Source organism: Equus quagga, chromosome 3 (genome assembly GCF_021613505.1).
Source record: "Equus quagga isolate Etosha38 chromosome 3, UCLA_HA_Equagga_1.0, whole genome shotgun sequence".
Classification (NCBI taxonomy): domain Eukaryota; kingdom Metazoa; phylum Chordata; class Mammalia; order Perissodactyla; family Equidae; genus Equus; species Equus quagga.
In genome coordinates this window covers 116,658,733-116,685,710 of record NC_060269.1, presented here as the reverse complement: position 1 = coordinate 116,685,710, position 26,978 = coordinate 116,658,733, and the positions used below count along the sequence as shown (strand labels likewise).

At 35.7% G+C, this 26,978-nt stretch overlaps 1 protein-coding gene across 2 annotated transcripts in view; it reads left to right on the top strand.

Moving 5' to 3' along the window:
* Positions 1 to 26,978, top strand: part of LOC124237205 (SLAIN motif-containing protein 2) — an 84,242-nt gene that overhangs the window by 12,465 nt on the left and 44,799 nt on the right. For both annotated transcript variants that reach the window (XM_046656647.1, XM_046656646.1), the window contains exon 2: positions 21,774 to 21,922. In XM_046656647.1, coding sequence (XP_046512603.1) covers positions 21,774 to 21,922 — 149 coding nt within the window. The remainder of the gene's footprint in view (positions 1 to 21,773; positions 21,923 to 26,978) is intronic.

Genomic DNA, 26,978 nt, shown 5'->3' with positions numbered 1-26,978 from the left:
ATTGATATATGAGGGCTTAATGCTGCCCTTTTATCACTTGTTTTCCAGTTGTTCTGTATTTCCCTTGTTTCTCATCCCATGTATTTAGGACTGCCAATTCAGTTTGGTAGTTCTCTATGTTGGTTTTCTCGTTTTCTCTTTATTTATCGTTTGTGTCCTTGTTCTGATTATTTGTTTAGTGTTTTTGTGAGGTTTGTGTAAAAAGTCTTATAGATAGTCCATTTTCTGATAGCCTCTTATTTTCTTAGTTTAAGCAGGTTCTGTCTCTTTCCTCTTCCCCTTCTAAGTGATTGTTGTCACACCTTAGTCTGTTTTGTGTTGCAAATTTGTGGTTAAAATGACAAGCTTGTAGTTATTTTTGATGTTTTCCCTTCCTTTATCTTTAGTGTTATAATTGTTTGTTAACCTGTTCTGATAGCTGCAATTTTCTGATTTTGTCTGCCTATTTATCTCCTTGCTCAAGGCTTTGTGAATCTCCCTCTTTTTTCAGGTATAAGGGCCTTCTTGGTCATTTCTTATGGGGGGGGGGGTCTCATGGCAATGAACTCCCTCAGCTTTTGTTTATCTGGGAAAGTTTTTATTTCTCCATCATATCTAAAGGATATTTTTGCTGGATAGAGTATTCTTGGCTGAAAATTTTTGTCTTTCAGAATTTTTAATATATCATTCCACTCTCTCCTAGCCTGTGAAGTTTCTGCTGAGACATCTGCTGAAAGCCTGATAGGGGTTCCTTTGTAAGTTCTTTTCTTCTGCATTGCTGCCCTTAATATTTTTTCTTTGTCATTGAGTTCTGCCAATTTTACCAGTATATGCCTTGGAGAAGGTCTTTTTACACTGATGTAATTAGGAGTTATGTTAGCTTCTTTTACTTGTAATTCCAGCTCCTTCCTCATCTATTATTTCTTTGAACAAGCTTTCTGCTCCTTCCTCCCTGTCTTCTCTCTCTGGAATACCTATAATCCTTATATTGCATTCCCTAATTGAATTGGATATTTCTTGGAGAATTTCTTCATTTCTTTTTAGTCTTAGTTCTCCTCCTCCATCTGAAGCAGTTCCATATTTTTGTCCCCCAAATTGCTAATTCTGTCCTCCATGATATCAGCTCTATTATTCAAGGACTCCAGATTTTTGTTTATTTCATCCATTGTGGTTTTTCATCTCCAACATTTCTGATTGGCTTTTCTTTATAGTTTCAATCTCTTGTGAAGAATTCCCTCTGTTCATTAATTTTATTCCTGATTCCATTGAATCGTGTTTCTGAGTTTTCTTGTATCTTGCTGAGTTTTTTTAATGATAGTTATTTTGAATTCTCTGACATTTAGATTGTAAATTTATGTGGCTTCAGGATTGATTTCTGCTTGTCATTTCCCTTCTTGTCTGGAGTATTAATATATTTTTTTCATACTATTTGATGGGGTGGATTTGTGCCTTTGCATAGTGATAGTATCTGTTTGCAGATTCCGCTTGCCCCCACTGGGGAGGGTCAGGAGCTGTGTATTCAGAGCTTGTTGCCATCCCTGGCATCTGTGCCTGTCCTTTGGAATCTGTGCTGACAGGACCTGTCTGTGATTGCCTGCTCACACTGCTTCTTTACAAATGCATGCACTTTGGTGGTGGTCCCTCGCCCTGGCTGACTGGCTGAGGTGGTGTGCCAGGTGAGGGGAGGGGTGCTTTCTTTTGCATGCATAATCCCTGGGACATTCTCACCCTGCCCTCACTGTGTGCTCTCCTCCGGTGCTGGCTTTATGATGACACCCCTCACAATTGCTTAGCCTCCTCTGTCTGCAGCTTTCCCAGTGCTGGGAGGCAACTCAGAGAGCAAAGGCATTCCTGCAGTGAGCTGCCCTTCCGCCCCCCACCCCCTTTTCAGGGCTGTACGTGTTCCTGTGCCCTAGGTTGCTGCTGGGGAGGGAGAGGAGATCCCCTTACCTCCTACCACTTCCTCCTGGGGGTGTCCAGCACCTCCACCTTCAGATGTATGGATCTCTCAGACATCTGTTGTGTGAATGTTCTCTGTTGGTCTATGAATGTCCTTTTCGTTATATCTTGGGGGGAGAGAGGACACTTTTTAAACGTAATCATTATACCAATTTCACCTCCCAATTAAAAATCTTTAATATTATCAAATGTGTTCTGGATGTTTTTAGATCAAATTTTCTTTTTTACTTTATTTTTTTTTGAAGAAGAAGATTAGCCCTGAGCTAACATCTGCTGCCAATCTCATCCTCTTTTTGCTGAGGAAGACTGGCCCTGAGCTAACATCTGTGCCCCTCTTCCTCTACTTTATATGTGGGATGCCTACCACACCATGGCTTGCCACGCGGTGCCATGTCCGCATCCAGGATCTGAACTGGGGGACCCTGGGCCGCCGAAGCAGAACGTGCCCACTTAACTGCTGCACCACTGGGCCGGCCCCTAGATCAAATTTTCTAAAACTTGGTTTGCACATCTATGTTTAGCATTTTCTTTCTATTCTGTTATAAACTCTAAGATGAAATTGGCTGCTTCCAGCATTTTGATCATTTTTATATCACCAGTTAATTTGTTGATGATGGTCAAAACAGGTTCAGTTCTTCTTTCTTCCCTAGCCTTTTGAGAAATTAAATTGTTGGGGTGAATCAAGAATTTCTTGAGTGTTCTGCTGTGTGTAGGGTGAAGCTTTCAGGCGATGTCTGACTACTCCAAGTCCATATCACTGTTATATCCTTGCACTAGAATTAGAATTTTATTATTCATATCTTCCCTTGGCCTTTTGGCCTGTAATCCACTTCCATAATATCATCCTTATTTTCACATTTATAATTATTTAAGATTTTTAGTTAAATTTGGTTTTAGTGTCTCTGTACTTTGACCCATGAATTTGTACTCTCAGGCTCCTACTTCTTCTTCTTTTTTTTTTTGAGGAAGATTAGCCCTGAGCTAACTATTGCCAGTCGTCCTCTTTTTTGCTGAGGAAGCCTGGCCCTGAGCTAACATCATGCTCATCTTCCTCTGCTTTATATGTGGGATGCCTACCACAGCATGGCGTGCCAAGCAGTGCCATGTCTGCACCCAGGATCCAAACCAGTGAACTCCGGGCCACCGAGAAGCAGAACGTGTGAACTTAACTGCTGCGCCACCAGGCCTGCCCCGACTCCTACGTTTTTGTAGAACAAAGTAATTTTAGTCTAATTTTCCCTAAGTCTACGTTTTCTTCATTAAATTTATCTAAAATGTTTCTTTCCTGAGGAAGGGAACAGTCTTGGGTCTCAAAGAAAGGATCCTTTATTAATGGTTTTCATTGGAATTTCTCAAAGGCCTCATATAAAAGAATGAACAAATGCATATAATACATAAAAGTCTTTATATTACTATTTAAAATATTTGTTGTTGAGGTAAAGGGTTAGGAGCTGACTTCTCCATCTCTTTAAGTCTCATAAGATTGTTGTCTCCATCCCTACTGTTAATTGTACTAATCGAAGAGAAATTTACATGTGGGCAAAAGGGGAGTGTATGTGTGAAATACTTTTTAAATGAGTTTTAGATTGTTTATTCATCTACTCTGCACTGATATAGATGAAAGTTTACTGTTGCATATATATTCATAAAGACTGCATTATCTAATCAGTATTTGCTAGTTAAAATTAATTGTTAATATCCAGCAGTTTGTTTTATTTTTTCCCCTTTTTCTTACCTTTGAGAGATCCATTATTGCTGGCATAAACCCCGTATATCTGTAGTGGAGACAATAGATTGAGAATAGAGATGTTAGGGAAAATTGATATGACTTGTCAGGCTCTTTGTAGGGCCTCTAGGAACTTTTGCAGAATATAAAATCATAGAAAATGAAATTAGAAATGGACTTGCAGATTAGGTGCTCATTCCTCTTGTTTTTAAGCTGTTTAATATTCAAGCTGGCTGAGGCAGATGGTTTCTTAAAAATTTTTGAGATTGGAAATATAAGTTTCTCATATTCTGTTAAATCCATTTTACTTTAAATCAGTTTTCTCAAATTTTTGAAGATACTTTAAACTCAAACTGACTTCTTATCAATAAATTTTATTGATAAACTTCCCCAACTAGATAGGTATGTGGTTTTTACTTACTGTGTTTTTTTACTCATAGCCTTTCTCTTCTGAGCATAGTCTTTATTACATGACCTCTGTTTTATGTATGCTTTTTGTAGGGGGCTATTCGTAGAATTAGCCATAATTTAATATGATAAGCCTAGGTTAATAAAGCAGTTTAATTTGTGTAATTATCACCACTTATCTGAATATTTTGGAAGTCACTCACTGATTAACATCTTGAAGTTTTGTTTACTAGATTGTTCTGTACAAGGAGATGTTACCTTAAAGGAAGGTGTGAGTGTTTTAAATAAATCAGATGTTATACATCTGGGTGAGCATTTTGTTCTCTTCTTAGCAGTGTTTTCTCAAGTAATTCTAACACGGCTTTAAATTTTTTTCATTAATCTAACAAATACTTAAAGCTCCTATGTGTGAGCTGTGCAATATTGGAAACACTGAAAGACATGATAATGCAGGTCCTTGCTTTCTTAAAAAATGGAATTTGGCCCAGAAGGGCCACATGGTTCATAAAGTATATTATAATCACTATTGTTGGTGCACATTCTGTATGCTCAGTATTGTATAAGCCATTTTGTGCATGTTAAATCATTTAATCTGCACAATTTTGAGTTATAGCTATTGTTATCCCCATTTTTTTACGTGGTAAAATATACAAAACAAAAAATTTACCATTTTAACCATTTTTTGAGTGTACAGTTCAGTGGCATATTAAGTACATTTACATTGTTGTGCAGTTATCACCACCATCCATCTCTGGAACTTTTTATCTTTCCAAATTAAAACTGTGTAACAGTAACTTCTCATTCTCCTGTTCTCCCTGTCCTTAGCCCCTGGCAACCACCATTCTACTTTCTGTGTCTACAGATTTGACCATTCTAGATACCTCATGTAAGTAGAATAATACAGTATTTGTCCTTTTGTGTCTGGTTCATTTCCTTTGGCATTGTGTCTTCAAAGTTCATCCATGTTGTAGCATGTGTTATGTTATCCCCATTTTACAGGTAAGGAAACTAAACTCAAAATCACATAGCTGATATAGTGAATGAATTGAGATTCATAGCAAGCCTGAAAATCATGCCTAAATAAAACGTTTGATCTTGATTTATTTAACCTGTAGATATTTAGCTTTGAGAATACTTTTTAAATATTTGAAGTACTATAATAAGGTTTATTAGACTTATTCTGTATAATTCTGGAGATCATTACTAGAACAATAGATATCAGGGAGGCAAATTTTTATTTAATATAATGAAGAATTTTCTTTTTTCTTTTTTCCTTTTTTTTTGGTGAGGAAGATTGTCCCTGAGCTAACATCTGTGCCAATCCTCCTCCACTTTGTATGTGGGACGCTGCCACAGCATGGCTTGATAAGTGGTGTGTAGGTCCACGGCCGGCATCTGAACCCATGAACCCCGGGCTGCCAAAATGGAGCACGTGAACTTAACCACCACGCAACCAGGCCAGCCCCAAGAATTTTCTAATAGAGCTATTCCTAGATGGTATGGACCCCCTTTAAAAAGTGTTATAAGTAATCTTCAGCAGTAAGGACTACTGAATGGTCCTGTGGCAAGAGATGTTACAAAGAGGTAAAAAGTTGAATTAGTTTACTTCTAAGTGTCTTTTAAACTCTGTGTTTCTGTGATTAAAATATTACAGTCTATTTGGGAGTGTAAGATACCTTCAAGACAAAGTGTTAAGCATAAATGTGGGAGAGATTTTTTAGCAATGGAAGCATCATGGATGTTTCTTTTCTAAATCCATGGTACGATTTTTTGAATATCCTCAGCAACGGCAAATTCTTTTCCTCTTGAGGTTTGAGTTTTGAAAACTATTAAAAGTCATTATTATGCCTAGTGAACAAAAATGGATTAGCAAGATATTTAAAGTCCTCAGCAGTCCAACTTCAATTTACCTTTTTCCTAGATTTACTTGCTATTGCCAGAAAACATCATGAACATTCATGCCTGTTAGCTTTTGATGTTCATTCTGCATAGAGTACCTTTTTTCTCTCTTTCGTGAAATTCTAAATTTCCCACTTGGTTTCCTTCCTCTTCAACGTTACGTAGCACTGTTTATATATCCTTTTTAGAGTGTGTGTAACATGACAGCCTTGTACTTTGGTCTGTCTAGATTGTGAGCAATTTAAGCAGGGGGCAGTATCATATTTAACTTTGGTGTCTGAATAGACTTTCAGTATCTTGTATCTAGTAAGAGTTCAGTTACATTAAATTAAATTAAATCAATCTTGTTGTCAATAATGTTAGGTTGAAATGAGGTGAAGCTATAAAATTACAAGACCAAATTTCTTGCATGATTTGCATGACCCTTATGCCAGTTACAGATGAGGAATTTCACACATATTCTCCATAATGGCAGTATTGAATCTGTACTTTCCCATGATGAATTAAGAAAATACTGTCTAGATACAGTGTCTGATTTTAAAAGTCAGTTTTAAAATTAATCAAAATAGTGATGTCTCTATCTTTGATAGGATAACAGATGCACCTTGTTTTAAACTTTTTTGTACTTTTTGTGATTTCTAAATTTCCACTTATGAACACAGATTGCTTTTGTAATTAAAAAACATCCTATTGATTTAAATCAGTTTCGTTATTCTTTGGTCACATGGGTAGGGATCATACTATAACATGATACATTAAAAAGCCGTTGATGTTTTTCTTGTTACTTGGTGGTGTAAGATTATATGTCACAGATGGAGAAATTTTGGTTCTAGTAAGTTTAGACATGCATGTTTGATAAAACTGGAGCCCAAGTCAGCTGATGTGTATGATCCTATCTATTGTTTTTAATTTTGCATTTTAAAAATGAAATTCCACAAATATAAATATCACCAAGTTTATCAGATTTACCTAAATTGTCTGTTTTTGTGGGGGAGACCCCAAAACTTCTTTATTTTCCAGGAATATCAGATAAGAAACCCTAAAGCTGTGTAACTTACATCCTGTGAGCCTTCTGGATCACTGATGTGCTTGCTCTCCTCAGTCCCGTCTTTGGAACTACCCTGCGCACAAACCCCTATGTCAGACTTCCCAGGGAACCTGGTGCTGATGCCCTAGTAGCCCAAAAGAGTTCCTTCCCTTCTTCCTCCACTTACCCAGACCCCTGCTTCCTTGCCTTTCTGCCAGGAACATATCTATAACTGTATCTGTAAATTAGTTTGATTTTGACATGACTTTTTTAAAAGGAGACAATTTGGATAGTAAATAGTGTCTTAATGTAAATGGGTTGAGTTACAATAATGTACTGTTCCTTACAGTAAGTGCTTGTACTAGCCAGAGCACAAAACACGTTGACTCTTGTGGTGTTAGTTTAGTAGCAAAAGTGAACTTGTAAAAGCATGTACGTTTTAAGGCTTTCAGTAATCTAAGTTCTTATTTTTCCTGTTCCGTTTACTCAAAATCACATCCTCTGGGAGCTTTCATTTGGGAATCTAAAGTATGGTGGAAATGGACACCTTCAGGAACAAACTAGCTTATTTAAGAGGAAGGCTTTTAAACTAGGTCTTTAAACTAGGTGTGGCTCAAAAAATGCAAAACATACAGTTTGCTTTGATCTTGGAAAAGGCTCAAATTCTGGAATAAAATTGAAATGTCTTAAGCGTGTTAAAGGACTGTAAGAAGGAAAAGAAAAAGCGATTGCATCGCTTTGAAATGTGAGAAATAATAGAAGCAAGATAATGCAGTGCTATAATATCTGATATGAAGTTTGTGAAAATATTTGGAAAGATAAGATGAAGAGGAAGGTAGTGTTTAGTTAAAAATTAGAAGTTTAGGGGCCGGCTCCATGGCCAAGTGGTTAAGTTCGTGCGCTCTGCTGTGGTGGCCCAGGGTTCGGATCCTGGGAGCAGACATGGCACCGCTTGTCAGGCCACGTTGAGGTGGCATCCCACATCCCACAACTAGAAAGACATGCAACTAAGATATGCAACTGTGTACAGGGGGGGTTTGGGGAGATAAAGCAGAAAAAAAAAAAAAAAGGAAGATTGGCAACAGTTGTTAGCCCAGGTGCCAATCTTTAATAAAAAAAAAAAATTACAAGTTTAGATTTCATAGAGGTGAATCAAACCATCTCCCACTCCTACAGTTTACTAGAAAGAAACCCCTCCCATACACAGCCCTCCACTCCTCCATTCAAGAGCTTCGACTCATCTCTCTGTGAGAGAGTAAAAAAGAGTAGTTAACCATGTGTGGCTGTTAAGGGTTGTTTTATTTGGAAGGTGTGAATAAGAAGCAGGGCTGGGCCAGGCTAAGTATGTAAGTGACCTGTGAGTCTGATAAGCTTGAAGAATGGGATTTAATAGATGCTTTCAAATTAGTAAGAAAGTTTTTAAATATGCATTTAGTGCCTAATTAGCACTATATTTTAAAATTATATTGAGATTAGATTGTATGTCTTTAATTTAGTATTTTTAGCATATGAATATCTTTTTTTCTTCATCTTTTTCCTTCTTTCTTTCTTTTCTTTTTTTTTTTACAGGGGAAGATTCACCCTAAGCTAACAGCTGTTGTCCGTTTCTCCCCCACCCAGCTCTTCCCCCTCCGCCCAAAGCCCCAGTACATAGTTGTTAGTTCTGTGTGAGCTGCTGCCACAGTATGACTGCTGACAAATGAGTGATGTGGTTCCACACCCGGGAACTAAACCCAGGCTGCTGAAGTGGAGCACGTGGAACTATAACCTCTAGGCCATCAGGGATGGCTCAGGATATGAATAACTTTTGAGTGGACTGACTGATTTACCCTCTAAGAGGGACATAATGGGTTTTGCTGTTGACTTGTCATAGTGAAATTCTTGTTTGCTACTGGTTATTCTTAGCCAGGGCTGATCTGGAGAGGATTAAAAAACAAAATCCAAAAAACTGGTGAATCTTTGAAACCTGGATCTGGAGGTTTGGAACTTGATGAGCAGGCACTGTAGGTCTTGATGATAGTACAGTCTATGAATGACAGAGGCTAACAACCAGCACTATGTGAGTTACGATGTTCTAGTTTTTGTCTTAATTCAGCTTTGAATTCCTCTGTAGCACCATACTTGGCCAATGGTGGCTGCTATATGAATATTTGTTTAAATGACTGTGTGGAGCTTGCTATTGAGCTTTCAGGGTGCTTAGAGTTTGGAGACAGAATAAACAGAATTCGGTTCTCTCTGAAACCAATAATGAGTCCATGGAAGAAAGGTTTATATGTTCTTGAATTTGAGAGCTGGGACTTAGGATTTAGGTACAGATGGAAGGGTATTTCTTCCTGTTCTGTCAGAATCAAAGAGTGCAGGGAAAAGAATCAGTGCTGCATTTGAGTAGGGTAAAGAGAGAGCCTATGAAGATGCTTAGGTAAAGTTTGTTGGGAAACAAGTGAGAAATAAAGTTGAATGATTGGGTAGGGGACCGTACTGTGGATGGCCTCTGAAATCTAGGAGGAGATTTTTTGAGTGTTGGAATATTCTTAACAAAATGGTGTTTTGGAAAGATTAGTGTGGCAGTATGTAGATGGGAACAGAAGACACAGCTACCTTTTAGGGCTAGAAAACTGAGCCTCTGAGCTTTGCATACCTCTTGTGCCCAGAAGCACATGGCAAAACTGGAATTCAGACCAAAATGTTGAGTCGATAGTGATATTCTTTCCATTTCATCCTAACTACTTTAATTACATGAAAATCATCATATCAAGGTAAATGATTAAAGATCAGATTTATTTAGTTCCTTTTATAAAACATCCACATTGTTTAAAAATATCATTTTGATCTTAACTCTCTTCTATGAGGATATTGACATTTTGGGTGCTGTCCTGTGTATTGTAGGATGTCTAGCAGCATCCCTGGCCAAACAAAAATGTCTCCAGGCATTGCCAGATGTCCACTGGAGACAAGTATTGCTTTAAAGCATACTTAAGGTATGGTGTCAGCCTAACCAGAAATATTTAGTGCTATATTGCAGGAATTAGTATCATATTCTAGTAACTTTGCTCCACTTATATTCCTAAGTTATAAAATAGTAATGTTCTGAAAATTAGGGAAAACTAAAGTGATTGTGTAATTTATTTGTACAAACTTGGACAGTTTGCAAATCAAGGGAGTGCTGGGATGCCAAAACAATAGACTTAAATTAGGACTTCCCTGGGCAGATTGAGATGAACGGTCACTCTAGGAGTAATCATCAAACATTTATTGAGTACCTACTGTGAGCAGAGCATTATGTTAAGATAATAAGGAGTAATCATAAGAACTGTGGCAATTGGAAAGCCTCGTGAAAAAGCTAAGTCTTGAATTGGTCTTGAAGTAAGGCTTGAGTTAGACAAGGAAAATGGAAAGGAAATTCTTTTTTCTCCCCCGGTAGTAAAAAGAACTTATGAACAAAGGCATCTGTGGTTTAACTGTCTATAACGCATGGAGTGAACATTTATTTGGTCAGTTTGACTAGACAAGAGGATTTTTTTCCTGAAGTGCTTGGGAGAGAGGATCAAAGGACAAAGTTTTGGATTCGGTAACACAGGATCTTGAAAATTAAGCTGGGGACTGTATCCAGTGGGAAGGTTTTTGAGCTGTGAAACAACGTTACACTGATCTGTGTCTTAGAGAGCTGAGTGATAGGGGCTGGTGGATGGATTGGAGGGATGCGAGTCTGGTAGGTAATGGGAAACCAGTAGAGAGTATTGTAATAATAGCCTGTGTTGTGTGAGATGAGGGTCTAAACTAGAGTGAGGTCAGCGGAAATGAAAAGGAACGGATGGATTTGAGGGCATTAATGAGTTAATAGAATATGTTGACTGAATACATGGAGAGAGAAAACAGTCAAGGTTAGCGTAAAAATTTTCATTTGTTGACTGGAGAAAACAATGGTGTCATTTTAGGTCTGTTTGGGAATATTTGATTTTGGGGGGGATATGTGTAGTAAGCGGTTAGAGCTCTGTGACTAACACCCAGGAGAAAGATTAGGGCTAGAACTATTAGAAAATCATGTATGTCCAAAAAGTGATAGTTGGTTATGATGAAACAAAAAAAACCCTTCAAATTATAAAAGTTTCTGATAAACATAGAATAAAATAGTAGGAACAAATAAATAGTTGTATCTTGTGAGGGAGCAGCTGATAAAATAACAAAAATCATGTGATATAAAAAGTGTGTGAAGAAATAGAAGAGCTCAGTTTTTACATTTATACTGTGTTTTCAAACCCTCGTGTCATCACTTCTAGCTTTGGTAATTAAACTTTACTAAGTTATGTGGAAAAAACTGATGGGAAAGGGGAGAAAGTTAAGAGACTGGAGAATAGGTTAAATTTAGCCTCTTAAAGACACGGAGATAATTTGATTACTGTCACTTGGGAGAGATTCTGGTTAGTTGTTATGGGTATTTTGAAAGGAATGAATAAGGTGGAATGGCTGTGACTTAAAATAGGAAAAATTTAGTTCTGCTAATCTTACAACTGGAGTAACCAGATGGTACAATCAAGAATAACTGTAGAATTTCCATGGTTAATTTTTCAGGAAAAAATGCAGTGCTCTATTATGAATTCTTTGTCATTATATTCGTTTTCTCCTATGTGCCAGACAGTTTTCTTTGGGGGTGAGAATGGGGCATAAGAGATCAGGTGAAATATTCTTATTTCTGCCCTTGAGATGCTTGGAGTCCCATATGAGAGACAGTTATATAATTATATATAAATTGTATATATACATGCAACTGCAAACTAACAATGGAGGGCTAGATTAAGTTTTCTCTCTAGGACAATGCCAGTTCTAAAAGTATTATCCCTCCCTCTCCCTAAATGTATTTTATGCATTCTGACCCCCTCAGTATACAGGGCACTTCAGGAATCCTCGCATACCCACTCTTATCTTTCTTTCTATGAAACTCAAAAGAAAAAAAGAAGAGAATGTCTGGACTGGTCTTCTTAACATTAACTTTAGTTCTATAAGCAGAGTACAGGGTACCATTCTCTCTTACTTCCTCCTCTGGTGTATAATGTAAAAATATTGCCAAATTTTCTGTAGCACTTCAATAACCTGATATTTTAGGCTGATCTATTGTTGAGGTTAAGCACATATATTTACAAATATATGTACTTAAATATATTTGGTTTATATTTTTCTTATTTGATTCATATTTTCCTATTCTTATTTGGTTCATATTTTCACAAAGTGGATAAAATATTGTAATATTATACTAATTCAAGAAACCAATTTTAGATTCTGTAGGAATACTGCAAATAGAAATTCTCTGAGAGGACAGTTGCTTAATCTTTATTGTATTAATAAACCTTTGTTATCAGTGTGCTGTGGATTCTAACTTTATGCTCTCATACCTTTTCTCAGAATTTTGTAGAAACCTTCTCAACAATAAGAAAAGTATATTAATTTTTAAAAACCTAACGTTAGTTGACAAACTATTAAAAGTCATTATAGTATGCATTATTATTATTTGCGAATTGAAGGATGTATCATTTGCTAAAACTTATGACTTTTTAGCTATAGGTACCATGGTTTCTACAATTAAGATCTTGTTTAAGGCATTTCACAGATAAAGTTAGCTATTGATGAGCAAGGTACTCTAAAAGAATCAGTGTGAATTACACACACATTTCATATATATGTAACACATATATCTGTATGTGTATATATATATATATGTATATACATATACCCATGTATTTTTTCTGTGGACTAAAAAATTTTGCTATCTATTTATGCGGTTGTGGCTGGAAAGATGTGTACTAATCAGTATACATAAAGACTGTCTCTTGCTTTGCAGCGGTTGCCACAATTTGCAGCATCTGATGTAGTTTGAGACATTCTTCCTGATGTCTTTTCTCAGAAAGAACTCAGTTTCTGATTGTTGTGCTCTCATTCAGTCTTATTGCAACTGTTTTTTTGTTATGCCTCATGGCTATGCCTCAACACTAGAAGTTTCTCTTTTTTTTATTTTTTTTATTTTATTTATTTATTCTTTTTTAAAGATTTTATTTTTTCCTTTTTCTCCCCAAAGCCCCCCCCCCCCCGGTACATAGTTGTATATTCTTCGTTGTGGGTCCTTCTAGTTGTGGTATGTGGGACGCCGCCTCAGCGTGGTTTGATGAGCAGTGTCATGTCCGCGCCCAGGATTCGAACCAACGAAACACTGGGCCGCCTGCAGCGGAGCGCACGAACTTAACCACTTGGCCACGGGGCCAGCCCCCTAGAAGTTTCTCTTTTTAAAGAAGTAATTTCCAACCTCAGTTTTGTGGCATCCCAGGGAATATAAAAATTATTTTTATTTTCTTAAAATTAACAAACCCATGCCATACCAGAATGAAAATCAAGAGAGTCATGAAATGAAAATGAAAGAGTAGACTATCACTGTTAAAAGTTTGGGATTCACTGCTTTAAAGCTTTTCTTCAGTCTGCTCTGCTTGCTCTGCCCTGTTTTTTGGTTCATCATGTGTTCTACTGTCGTACCTGCTGTTTGTATATGTATCCTACCCTGCAGCTAATGTCACCTCCGTGCTTGTAAATTGTTCTCTTCTAAGACTTTATTCATGAATTCACTTTGTTAGTAATTACCATTATTATTGGTAATACTGGTGATGATCCTTTAAAAACCAGAAAGATTTATTTCTTGATATAAATATCATATGCTTTTAAGTCACCTAGTGGGCCAAATATAATAGTAAATGGCATGATGATCAATCTAAAATTTCAAGAAATTTGAACCAAAGATATTTTTCTTCAATTGAGTTGTGATTTTTTATTATAATAGCAGGATAAATTACAACTTTATGTTTTATGGTTGGTAGGGTTTACGAGAAGAGAGCAGAACAGCAAGAGGCTGTTAGATGATTACTATATTGAAGTCTTTAACTTAAGGATCTTTTGCATTCTTTTTTAACAATGGTATTAGACAGTAAAGTATAATAGTTAAGAGCACAGGTTCTGGAGCGGTCCTGGTTTTGCCACGCAATAGCTCTGCTACCTTGGACGAGTCATTTATCTCAGTGTGCCTCAGTGACCTCATCTGTAACAGGGATTATTAATAGTACCTATCTCACAGATTTGTTGTGAAGATTGAAGGAGTTAGTATATTTAAAGTACTGAAACATGCCTGGTATGTAATAAGCACTTGATAAAATATAAATAATAATAATAATGTTTATTATTATTGCCACATCATCTAAGAAAGCTTGTTAGGGGTCAGCCTGGTGGCATAGTGGTTAAGTTCACACATTCCGCTTCGGCGGCCCAGGGTTCCCGGGCCTACACACTGCTTATTATCAAGCCACGCTGTGGCAGGTGTCCCACATATAAAGTAGAGGAAGATGGACACAGATGTTAGCTCAGGGCCAGTCTTCCTCAGCAAAAAGAGGAGGATTGGCGGCAGATGTTAGCTCAAGGCTAATCTTCCTCAAAAAAAAAAAAAAAAAAGCAAGCTTGTTAAATCATTATAAAGCAATGTATCCTAATAGTTTAGAATTATTGAATTATATTTAGTTGTGGGTGAAACCAAAGATACTTTTATTAGCTAAAGCTTTTAAAAAACATAAAATTATAAAAATAGAAACAATTACAATCTCAAAATGGTCACTTTGATATTATTTACTTTGGTATGTTGTTTCCTTTATCTTTTTTATGTGCATTTTTAAACATTGTAAATATGGTGGTTTTATTCAGTGTTCATTCAGATGCAAATATTTGATCATCTCTAAATGTCAGTCAATATGCCGGGGATTATGTATTGAACTTTGTGAAGACAGAGGCTCTGTTCTTTTGCCTTGAATATGCCTAACTCAATAAATAGATAGAAAAGGACGATTTTGAGGTATTAAAATTTGATTATTTTCCTTGGCCTGTAAAGTTTGCATACTAGTCTAAAGAAATTTATTTCAATAACAATTTTAATATATCTTTATTTTTCCTTAAGTTAAATCTTTGTTGTTATTAGCTTCACTAGACTACTTTCTGCTGACTACAATATGAAAAGTGATTACTATGGTTACCAGAAATTCAGCAAAGTGACTCCAGTCTCCTTTCCTATCTCCATTCGTTTAATTATATCTCTACTATATGTGGATGCATAGAAAAGTCAGGAGAGACATACTTGGAACTATAAATAACTTTGGAGGATAGAATTGGTGGGGTGAGGGAAATTATCATCACCCCTTACATTTATGCATTTCTATATTACTGAAAGTTGTTACACTTTTAAAAAAATAATAAAGTTATATTCTTAGTTTTTATCACCAATCATTTTATATAGGCGTGTGTGACATATAGGTCACAATATGACTTCTTATTGTCAGTTTCATAATATTCATACTCTTAATTACCTTTCTACTAGTTCTCTCAGTATTTAACAGTATACATAATTATATTTAATGGTGTTAATTCCTTGGTAATGATTGTTCTAAGGGAAAAAGTGATATCTTGAAAGACTAGTTTATTTCTAACAGCTTTTTTAAACAGCTTTTTTGAGGTATAATTTACATAGCATAAAATCCACCTGTTTGTACGATGCTTTGTAGTATTTAGTGATTTCTAGTATATTTACAGAATACTAGAACCATCATCATAATCTTGTTTTAGAATGTTTTCAACATCCCCTAAAGAAACCTTGTATACCCATTAGCAGTCACTTCCTATTCCTCTTCTCCCCGCCCCCTCTCCCGTCCCTAGGCAACCACTGATCCACTTTCTGTCTCATGGATTTGCCTATTCTAGACATTCCATATAAATGGTGTCATACAATGTGTGGTCTTTTGTGGCTGGCTTCTTTTACTTAGCATAATGTTTTTGAGGTTCATCCATATTGTAGCATTTTTATTGCCTTTAACACATTTTTTTTAAATCTCTTTTCAACCTATAAATACCAACTCAAAAACTTCAAACAGGACAAAAATGAATAAAATATAAAGTAAGTCTCCTGTAATTAGAATGAGGGTTAGAGATGGAATTTCCTTTTTGATGGCACATATCTAAGTGACTGCAAAGATGCTTTGTTAAAACACTTTGTTTTACCATGTAATACGTAGTGGGGCACCTAATATAACCTTCTGAGAAGTGTTCAAGGGAGCTTTCCTTGAAGAAATGACATTTAAGCTGAAGCTCAGTAGAAAGTAGGAATGAGAGCTGAAGTTGGGCAAGGGGACGTTGAGGTAAGCGAGAAGTGGAATTGAGCTTGTTTCAGGCAAGGGGAACAGCATGCACAAATGAACTAAAAGCAAGTGTTGGGCTTTCCAGGAATAGAAATTAGTACCATATGGCTGTTATTTAGATTTGGATGATGGAGGAGGGTGAGAAATGTAGCTGAAAAAAAATACTGCAATAGTTAGATCATTGCTCACATCTCAAGGGCCGTGGGGGCCAGTTTTTGGAAAATACTCTCTCCTAAGGACAAAAGGAAACTGGCACAGACTTTTTAGCAGATGAATATTAATAAAGTCAGATTCATATTTTAGAAAACAATTTGGCTGTAGTATATGGAATGGATTGGAAGGGAGCAAGACCAGAGCTTTTCAAATTAAAAAAAAAAAGATTTTGTCTTTTTCAAAATTGTTTTGACCATTCTTTGTGCTTTGTATTTTCATATAACTTTTAGAATCAGCTTGTCAATTTCTATAAAAATGACTGCTGAGATTTTTTAGGGATTATGTTGATTCTGTAGATAACTTAGGAAGAATTGACATCTTGACAGTATTGAGTCCTGAGATCTATGAACATGGTACATCTCTCTGTTTATCTTTAATTTCTCTCAGCAGTGCTTTATTGTTGCCAGTGTACAACTCTTGTACTTCGTTTGTTAAATTTATTTGTAAGTGTTTTCTTTTTGATGCTGTTGTGAATGGAATTGTATTTATTTCATATTCAAATTGTTCATTGATAATATATAGAAATACAGTTGTGTTTTTGCCTGTCAATATCTTGTGACCTTGCTAAACACATTTATTAATTCTAGTTGGTTTTTTGTTGTGTTTATTGTTTTTTGTAGATTCCTACAAAGGATTTTCTATATATGGGATCATGTTGTCTGTGAATAAAGACGCTTTTACTTCTGTCTTTCCAAATGGATGCCTTTGATTTCTTTTTCTTGCCTTTTTGCACTGATTCTAGTACAGCATTGAATAGAAATGATGAGCGTCTACATCCTTAACTTTGTTCTCAGTCTTAGAAGAAGCATTCAGTCATTCACCATTCGAGCTATTTTTGTGAGAGTTTGTGTAGGATTGGTGTTTTTTTTCCCCTTAGTATTGATAAAATTAATAAGTTAAGACTTTTGGGTCTGGGCTTTTCTTTGTAGGAAGATTTCTAATTACTGATTCAATTTCTTCTTAGTAAATCTCTTCAGATTATCTGTTTCTTCTTGAGTCCCGTTTGGTAACTTATATCTTTCTAGGAATTTGTCTATCTTACCTAAGTTATCTATTTTGTTGGCATAAAGTTGTTGATAATGTTCTCTTATAATCCTTTTAATATTGTTAATGTTTGTAGCAATGTTCACCCTTTATTTCTGATTTTGGTATTTCATTTTTTCTGTCTTTTTTCTAGGTAAAGCTAAAGATTTATCAGTTTTTTAATTTTTTGAAAGAATGAACTTTGATTTTTTTCTCTATTGTTTTTCTGTTTCATTGATTTCTACCAATATTTAAAATCTCCTTCCTTCTGACTGCCTTGGGTTTAATTACTCTTCTTGTTTTATAATTTTTATGCTGAGATTGATTTTCTTTCCTAATATGTGTTTAAAATTATAAATTTTCCTCTGAGTACTTTGTTAGCTTCATCATGTAATTAGTGGTTATGTTATATTTTTGCTTTTATTCAGTTCAAGATATTTTCTAATTTCTCTTGTGATATCCTTTCACCTGTGGTTATTTGTAAGTATGTTTAATTTCCAAATATTTGGGATTTACTAAATTTTTTTGTTGTTCGTTTCTAATTTAATTCTATTGTGGTTGAACAGACTTTGGAGAATTTTAATTCTTTTACATTCAGAAAGGCTTTTTTGTGGTCTAGATGATGATCTGTCCTGGAGAATGTTCTGTGTGTGCGTAAAAAGAATGTATATCTTGTTATTGTTGGGTGGAGTGTCTCGTAAATGTCAATTAAGTAAAGCTGATTGATAATGTTATTCAAGTCTTCTATATCCTTACCGATTCTGCATGTAGTTCTTTTTTCAGTTATTGAGTGGGGGCTATTGAAAACACCAAACAAAATTTCTCAATTATCTCTTTTTTCTTTCAGTTTTACTACTGTTATTAGGTATATTTACATTTAATTTTTATATCTTCCTGATGTATTGATATGTTTTGTTTGTCTCTAGTAATATTTCTTAAACTCCAGCTCTCTTATGGTTACTATTTGCATAGTGTATCTTTTCCTGTCCTTTTATTTTCAACCTATTTGTGACTTTGAATCTAAGCTGTTTCTTTTGTAGACAACATATGGTTGGGTCTTGTTTTTTTTAATTCAGTCTGACCATCTCTGTCTTTTGAGTAGGATGCTTAGTCCATTCACATTTAATGTAATTATTGGTGTGGTTGGATTTATGTCTGCCATTTTTTTTGTTTGTTTTCAATGTGACTCAATTTCCTTTCTGTTCTTTCTCCCTCCTTTAACTGTGTGCTTGGTATGATGAGTGAGTTCCACTTGTATCTTGGACATTCTAGGTGTCATGTTGTGAGACTCATAATCATATTTCTTCTTTTTTAGTAGGCAGTTAGTCACCTTGTTTAGGTGTAAGTGGATGGGCCTGGATAGGGGTGGATGTTCAGCCAGGCCCTGCTGATACCACCTTGGCAAAAGTAGAGCACTGCCTCACACTACCTCCTTCCAGATGGATGGGGTGTAAGATCAGCTCCCTACTGAGCCCTACTGACACATGGAGGGTAAGGAAAAGAGAGAGGAGTTGTCCCACTTCCAAATGTCTCTGCCTCATTATTGCTGGGCAGGGATGGAGTCTCAGCACCCCACTGGACCTCTGTGACTTAATTTTAGCAGAAATAGAGTAATGAAGTAATATCTTTCAAGTTTTCTTGGCAAGTAAAAACTTAACAAAACTCAACCTGTTGTAAGTTGCATTAGCCATCAATAAACTGGCTGCATCCATCAGAACTAAGTCCCTCTTGATTAAACCATATATTATTATACAAGAAATTCAAAAGTGTCAGAGTGAAAAAAATGGTTTTAGTAGGCAAAATAGTTATTTTGAAGAGGTCTATGTGTTTTTAAGAAATGAGCAAAGGAGATGATATATGTAGTTATTGCAAATATTTTTACTTGGAATTTTCTTTAAAATTCAGGGACCAACACACCTAGGTCTTGCTAAAGGAGGATCCAGTTATATGCTACAACCCAACTCATGTGTCCTCTGGCCAGTTGAGAAGCACTTTGAAACCTCAGTTGAAGGTTTTCTGATTGAAGAATAATTTTGTGCCAATACTGTAAGGGCCAAAGCCCTCCATTTTTAGTCTTGGGGGTAGTGATAGGGCACCAAAATAAGAGAATAGAGTGATCGAAGATGGCATAAGCAGGAGTTATTGAATCAGTCTCCCCCTTTTCATCACTCTAGGAATGGACAGGTTGCTACATTAACTTCTATCTGTTAGTGGAAGGAAGGAGCATTCTCTATTGCCAGTTAGAGTATTAAATATGGGAATAGTGGGGGGAAATGTAGTTTATATGTGTAGAATCAGTAGGACTTAGTGACAGATTATTGATGAGGGTAGGAAATAAAAAAGATGAAGGAACCCAAAATTACTGTTAAGTTTTTAGCTTTTGTAACTGAGAGAATTATATTGCCATTGACAAAAACAGGAAAACTACCATTCATTGAATATAGGAGAAATGATGATGTTTTAGTTTAATTGATTTTGAATTGTTGATGTTTTATTCATTTACCTTATAGTAGTTTCTATATTTTTAAATATGCTAAAAGCACCTTACAACTTTTTCATAGACAGCTTTATCAGGATATAATTTACATACTATAAAATTTACCTGTAGCTATGTAATTTATGTACCATAAAATTAAGTGTATATTTTGATGAATTCAGTGTATTTACAATCGTGACACTGTTACTACAACCAACACCACCATGTAATTTTAGAACTTTTATATCACCCTGAAGAGGAACCTTTTCCCCATTCCTACCTCCATCTCTAAGCAATAACTAATCTACTTTCTGCTCCATGTTCTTTTCTAGACGTTTCATATAAATGGAATCATACAATATGTGTTTTTTTGTGTCTGTCTTCTTTCACTGAGCATGTTTTTGAGGCTCGCTCATGTATCTTGCACTTTTTAAAATGAGTTTTATAGTTAATAGTAGAGAAACATATTAAGTACATGTGAGTCATGGGGGTAAATTGTGTGAAAAACCAGTCAGTATACGGAAAAGTTATATATTGGAAGAGTGGCGATGATGTCATAAAGTGATTTTATTGTCTGTCATTAGTCTATAGAGGATTCGCTTGCTAAATATTTGCTAACATAGAATATCAGTATATAATAATTATCATAATTAAAGGGAATGCTGAGGTAGAGATTTGTTGTGAAACATTTGTAGTATTTAAGTTGGAAAGGGAATGAACTCCATTGGTTTCATTTTCATTTTGAATTTTTAATAAGCTGTTTAACAAGTTGAGATTGTATTTCATTATTTCTGTCCGAATGAATATGAATTGAGGACCAGAGAAATGACTATTCACCCTATTGTCTTGATTATCTTGATCAGAGCTAAATAATTGATGTCACAGACCTAAGTTATAGATAGAGGAGATGAAAGAATGGACGGAAAATGTACATTTTGCCACTGGGAAGTAGTTTGTCAATTATGGTACTGTAGAGATTATATTTAAATATTTACACCAGAACACACTTCACTTTATTGCCGTAACTTGACTAATGTAAAATATGAAATTATTAACTCCCTGCCTTATTGAGACATTTGACTGTGTAGATATATCAAAGCATAATTTTGTTTACCTCATAAATTCCACTTAAAGTATCTTAATTTGGAAACTACTCTGGTTAGAATTCAAGTAACTTCACATTTTTCATATGGGGTCACATTTGAAATAAATTAATATCAGTTGACATAATCTGGACTAATCTGAGGAAAAACTATAAAGTAGGCAATTTAAGTACACCCTTTCCCTATCTTCTCGCCTTTTTCTTTTCATATATCTTCTCCAGGAGCTTATAAAATACTGTCTCTTCTTTCCTGAGACTGAAGTAATTTCACAAATTGATTCATATTAAATTATTAAGAATTTAAAATAGTGCTTTTCTCTGATGTTTCATCATTTGAAAAGTGGGCTACAAAATGGTTACTGCTTAACTGAAAGGAGTGAGTTACTAATGGTAGATTTTTGTGTGGTTTGTGGTAGGAAGGCATTATATTAGGGAGTTAGTCGAGTACTATTGTAAACAGAATAAACCATTGTAAGGATAAATGTTTCCTCATAGTTTTTTGTAACGAGAGTAAAAGAGACATTTTAGGATTGGACAGTTGGGCTCATTTGAGTTCATTTAATAGTTGAGATTTGGGTTTATGTTGATCGTTGTAGTGTCATTTTCTTCCTGTGCACAAAGTAACTGTGGGTGATTTTAAAATACTCTGTCACTTTTACTCCCCACCCAAATATAAATCTATCCAAAAGGATCCCTGTCTTATAACCTTGTGCTTAATAATGAATGTTACCCTTTTGTTTTTTGTTTTCTTCTAGGCTGTACTCATCACCAAAGAAAAAACTTACACCAATGCAGAAATCGGTTAGTCCATTAGTTTGGTGCAGGCAAGTTTTGGATTACCCAAGTCCTGATGTTGAATGTGCTAAAAAGTCTCTTATCCACAAACTTGATCAAACTATGTCAGGTATGTCTATAATTTTACTTGTGAATTCATCTCTTTGCTTTCTTTAATCAAAAAACAGATAAATGTTGAGTGGTATGTTTTTAGGAAGGCAATTATTTGCTTGGATAGTGTTTTTTGAACCTCATTGTGCATACCATCATGAGTTTTTGCCATATGCACATAACCTGTTCTGTTATTTACTTAATAGATTTCTTCGGCCTCCTTATTTTTATTTAGCTTCATCCTAAAGAAAAATAGCCATGAAATAATGGATTTTATGTGATAGCTGTTTTTCTAATACAAGTTAAAACAAATACTTATTTTAAAAAATGTTTGTCTGGTATCATCTAAAATCATCTCACTTCCTACCCTCAGGGAAATTGTGATGTGGTAGAAAGATACAGGTTGAGAGCCAGAGTTAGACCTTATTCTTCTTCTAGCACTTGGTTACTGTCTGACTCTGCGCATTATTTAACTTCTGTGAGCTCAGATTTCTCATAAGAATCATGAATCTTAAAAGGTTATTTTAAAGATTACATGATCTTTATGAAAGAGCCTGTCATGTTTTTCTGGCTCATAGTAGATTCTTAATAAATGTATTCATTTCCTTGTTATGTTGTTCTTGTTTTTTTTCTTTAATTTGGTGTTTAGATTTAAATTCTTTTTATCTTCTTTTGTTTAATAGCATTCACAAAGCTGACAAAATATATCTGTCACTATGTATGGCCTTTAATGGAGCATGCCAGTATGGGGTAGAAATGTAGGAGAAATATTGGCTCTTTCTTGGAATTTATCTCAGTATCTTAAGAATGTTACTGTTTTCTGGAATACTCACATAGTAAAGGATTGATGCATGATTACTGATTCTAAATAGCTTTTTGTTTTTGTTTTTTGCATTGTATTTACTTGTACTTATGTACCCATGTACTTAAAATTGCTTATTTTGGCTTTGTTATTGAAATATGTACTCTCTTGTTTAGAGTGTAAGCTGAAAATGGTCAGAGGACTCAAAGGGGAGATTAAAAAGTTAAACTGGCATACTAAAAAAGCGTAGTTCGCTTGGCTGTAAGGAGTAATGATTATTATATGAAAATAACATATAGGATGTGATTACGGAGCTTCTCAGTCTGTTTTGACATTAAAGTCCTACTTTTCCTCTGTGTAGAGAATCTCTTTTGAAAAAGCAATAGCCTTTATGTAATTTTTAAACATGTTTTTGTCTGAATATCAAGTGTTTTTAGAATTGTATCCTGGAGGTTGGTTAAAATCATATTCATAAGAGATTATTAGAAATAGGTAGACAAGCTAGTAGACAATTTGAAATAAGTGGAAAATTTATAACTCAGATGATATTATTTAGACATTTATTAAAAATAGTTTTAGAACCAGCCCTGATGGCCTAGTGGTTAAAGTTTGGTGTATTCTGCTTCAGTGGCCTAGGTTTGGTTCCCGGGCACAAAACCATACCATTCTTCTGTCAGTAGCTATGCTGTGGCAGTGGCTCACATGGAGGAACTAGAAGGACTTACAACTAGAATGTGCAGCTATGTCCTGCGGCTTTGGGGAGGAAAACAAAAAAAGAGAGAGAGAGGAAGGTTGGCAACAGAAGGTTAGCTCAGGGCGAATCTTTCCCAGCAAAAAATATATATGTATTTTTTAGTAACAATTTTCCAGTACTCTGTCTTACCTTAGAAATATTGTAAGTAATTTTACAGTTTAATTAGGAATTTTCATTATTGAACAGTGTATGTTCATAACCTACTATGTGCTAGGCATTATTCTCAACTATGAAGATATAGCAATGAATAAAATAGACCAAAACATCCCTTACCTCCTGGAGCTTGTATTCTAATGGGGGAGGCAGACAATAAACAGAATAAGTTAAACATATAAAACAGAGATTGGCAAACTTTTTCTGTAAAAAGTCAGATAGTGAACAATTTAGGCTTTGTGGGCTATAAGGTCTCTGTTGCAGTTACTCAGCTTTGCCCTTATTGCACACAAACAGCCGTAAATAAGACATTAATGAATGGGCATGGCTGTGTTCCAATAAAATTTTATTTACAAACAGGTGGCAAGCTGGATTTGGCTCACAGGCTATAGTTTACCAATCCCTGGCTTAAAACATCCTAAGGAATAGGAAATATTAGCAATTGATAATTAGTAACTTGGACTTAGGAGAGAAAACCAAAGCTGTTGCACCTCAAAAATAGCAATTTGAGTGAGTGGTTTTTTGCTTTATTATAACAAGGATATTGAAGATAGTAGGAGTGTGTAGGAAATCCTGTTACTCTTGAACCAAAACTAGATGCAATCAAGTGCAGGATCTTTTTAACAGTGTTTAAACTTTATAGCTATATGCACAGAGCAGTAGCTACAGCTATCAATATAATGTCTATTTAAAGGAAAAATAACTTGGCTATTGCAAGTTTGAACCTTGTAGTCCTAAACCTCCCTTTTCCCAAGTTAGAGGGGAGTTTTTGTTTGTTTGTTTGTTTGTTTTTTAAAGATTGGCACCTGAGCTAACAACTGTTGCCAATCTTCTTTTTTTTTTTTTCCTGCTTTTTCTCCCCAAATCCCTCCAGTATATAGTTGTATATTTTAGTTGTGGGTCCTTCTAGTGGTGGCATGTGGGATGCTGCCTCAACGTGGCCTGACGAGTGTTGCCATGTCCTCGCCCAGGATCCAAACCAGTGAAACCCCAGGCCGCTGAAGCAGAGCTTGCAAACTTAACCACTCGGCCGTGGGGCCGGCCCCGGGAGATTGTTTTTTAATTGTATTTTTGGATAAGGCAAAACTTTCTGGGACTATTGTATTCTAGCGGAACAGTTTCTGCTCCATCACACTCAGGCACTACCTCTTGTTCCTAAGCTGTTCTTCTCTTGTTTTTTATGATTGTGCATTATCTTTTTCACCCTGTCTTACCCTCCCTGCTGTGTTCAGTTTATGTTGAAGATTTTTCCTTCTCTGCCCATCTTTTTTTTATTGTGGCAAAATTTATATAACATAAAATTTCCCACTTTAATAACCATTTTTAAATATACAGGTCAGTGGCATTAAGTACATTCATATTGCTGTGCAACCATCACCATTGTCCATCTCCAGAACTTTTTTATGGTCTTATACTAAAATTCTGTACCTGTTAAACTTCCCATTCCCCCTTGCCCCCATCTGCCCATCTTTCAAGTTTAGGGTACCCTAGGTCTCTTTTGCCCCTCTTCTCTCTGTTTTGATGATTTCATCCATTCATATGTTGTCCAGGATTATCTCTGTTCAAATTAATCTCATTCATTCATGCATATATTCCATTAATATTTATTGAGAGCCTGTTATGTATTAGGCTTTGGGGAAAAGTTGAAGGATACATGATGGGGAAGAACTAACACTGTTCCTGCAGTCATGGAGTTTATCATCTAAAGGGGGAAACATATTAATACAAATAATTTTTATAACTGGTGATAAGTAATAGAAGAATATGTAATAAATACAGTGCTTTGAGAAATAGGTCAAACATCAGGAGATAAAATTCCTGAGTCATAAAGAAAAATTTAAGTAGGGTAAGGGGGAAGGAGAAAGAGTAGGGTGTTGCAGGTAGAGAAAACAGCATGTGCAGAGGCTTTGTGAGAAGCCTGTGGCTGCATGTGGAGGGAGCATGACATGCATGAGGAACTGGACCAAGCCAGGGTGGCTAGGGAACAGTAAGGAAGGGAGAGACGTGAGATAAGGCCACAAAGATATGTAGGAGCCAGACTCTGCAAGGCTTTATAGGCCATGTTAAATATTTTGGACTTTATTCTAAAAGCAATGGGAAGATATTGAAGGGCTTTATCAAGGGTCTGGTGTGTGTCGGTGGGAAGACATGATCACATTGCTGATTTTTTTTTTAGTTTTTATTGAGTTTATGATAGTTTATACCCTTGTGAAATTTCAGTTGTACGTTATTGCTTGTCAGCTATGTTTGTAGGTGCACCACTTCACCCTTTGTGCTCACCCTCCGTCTCCCCTTTCTCCTTGTAGCCACTAATCTCTTCTTTGTCTACATATTTAACTTCCACATGTGAGTGGAGTCATACAGAGATTGTCTTTCTCTATCTGACTTATTTCACTTAACATAATTCCCTCAAGGTCCATCCATGTTGTTGTGAATGGGACGATTTTATTCTTTTTCATGGCTGAGTAGTATCCCATTGTGTGTGTATATATATATATATGTATATATATACACACACACACGCACACCCCATATCTTCTTTATCCAGTCATCAGTTGTGGGCACTTAGGTTGCTTCCATGTCTTGGCTATTGTAAATAATGCTGCAATAAACATAGGGGTGCATGGGACTTTTGGAATTGGTGACTTCAAGCTCTTTGGATAGATACCCAGTAGTGGGATGGCTGGGTCATATGGTATTTCTATTTTTAATTTTTTGAGAAATCTCCATACTGTTTTCCATAGTGGCTGCACCAGTTTGCATTCCTACCAGCAGTGTATGAGGGTTCCTTTTTCTCCACAACCTCTCCAACAATGTTACTTTTTGTTTTGGTTATTTTTGCCATTCTAATGAGTGTAAGGTGATATCTTAGTGTAGTTTTGATTTGCATTTCCCTGATGATCAGTGATGATGAGCATCTTTTCATGTGCCTGTTGGCTATCCGTATCTCTTCTTTGGAGAAATGTCTGTTCATGTCTCCTGCCCATTTTTTGATCAGGTTGATTGATTTTTTTTGTTGTTGAGTTGTGTGAGTTCTTTACATATTATGGATATTAACTCTTTGTTGGATATATGACTTGCAAATATTTTTTCCCAATTAGTGGGTTGTTTTTTTGTTTCAATCCTGTTTTCCCTTTCCTTGAAGAAGCTGTTTAGTCTGATGAAGTCCCATTTGTTTATTCTTTCTATTGTTTCCCTTCTCTGAGAGACATGGTGTCTGAAAAGATCCTTTTAATACTGATGTCAAAGAGTGTACTGCCTATATTTTCTTCTAGAAGCCTTGTGGTTCCAGGTCTTGCCTTTAGTTCTTTGATCCATTTTGAGTTTATTTTTGTGAACAGTGAAAAAGAATGGTCAATTTTCATT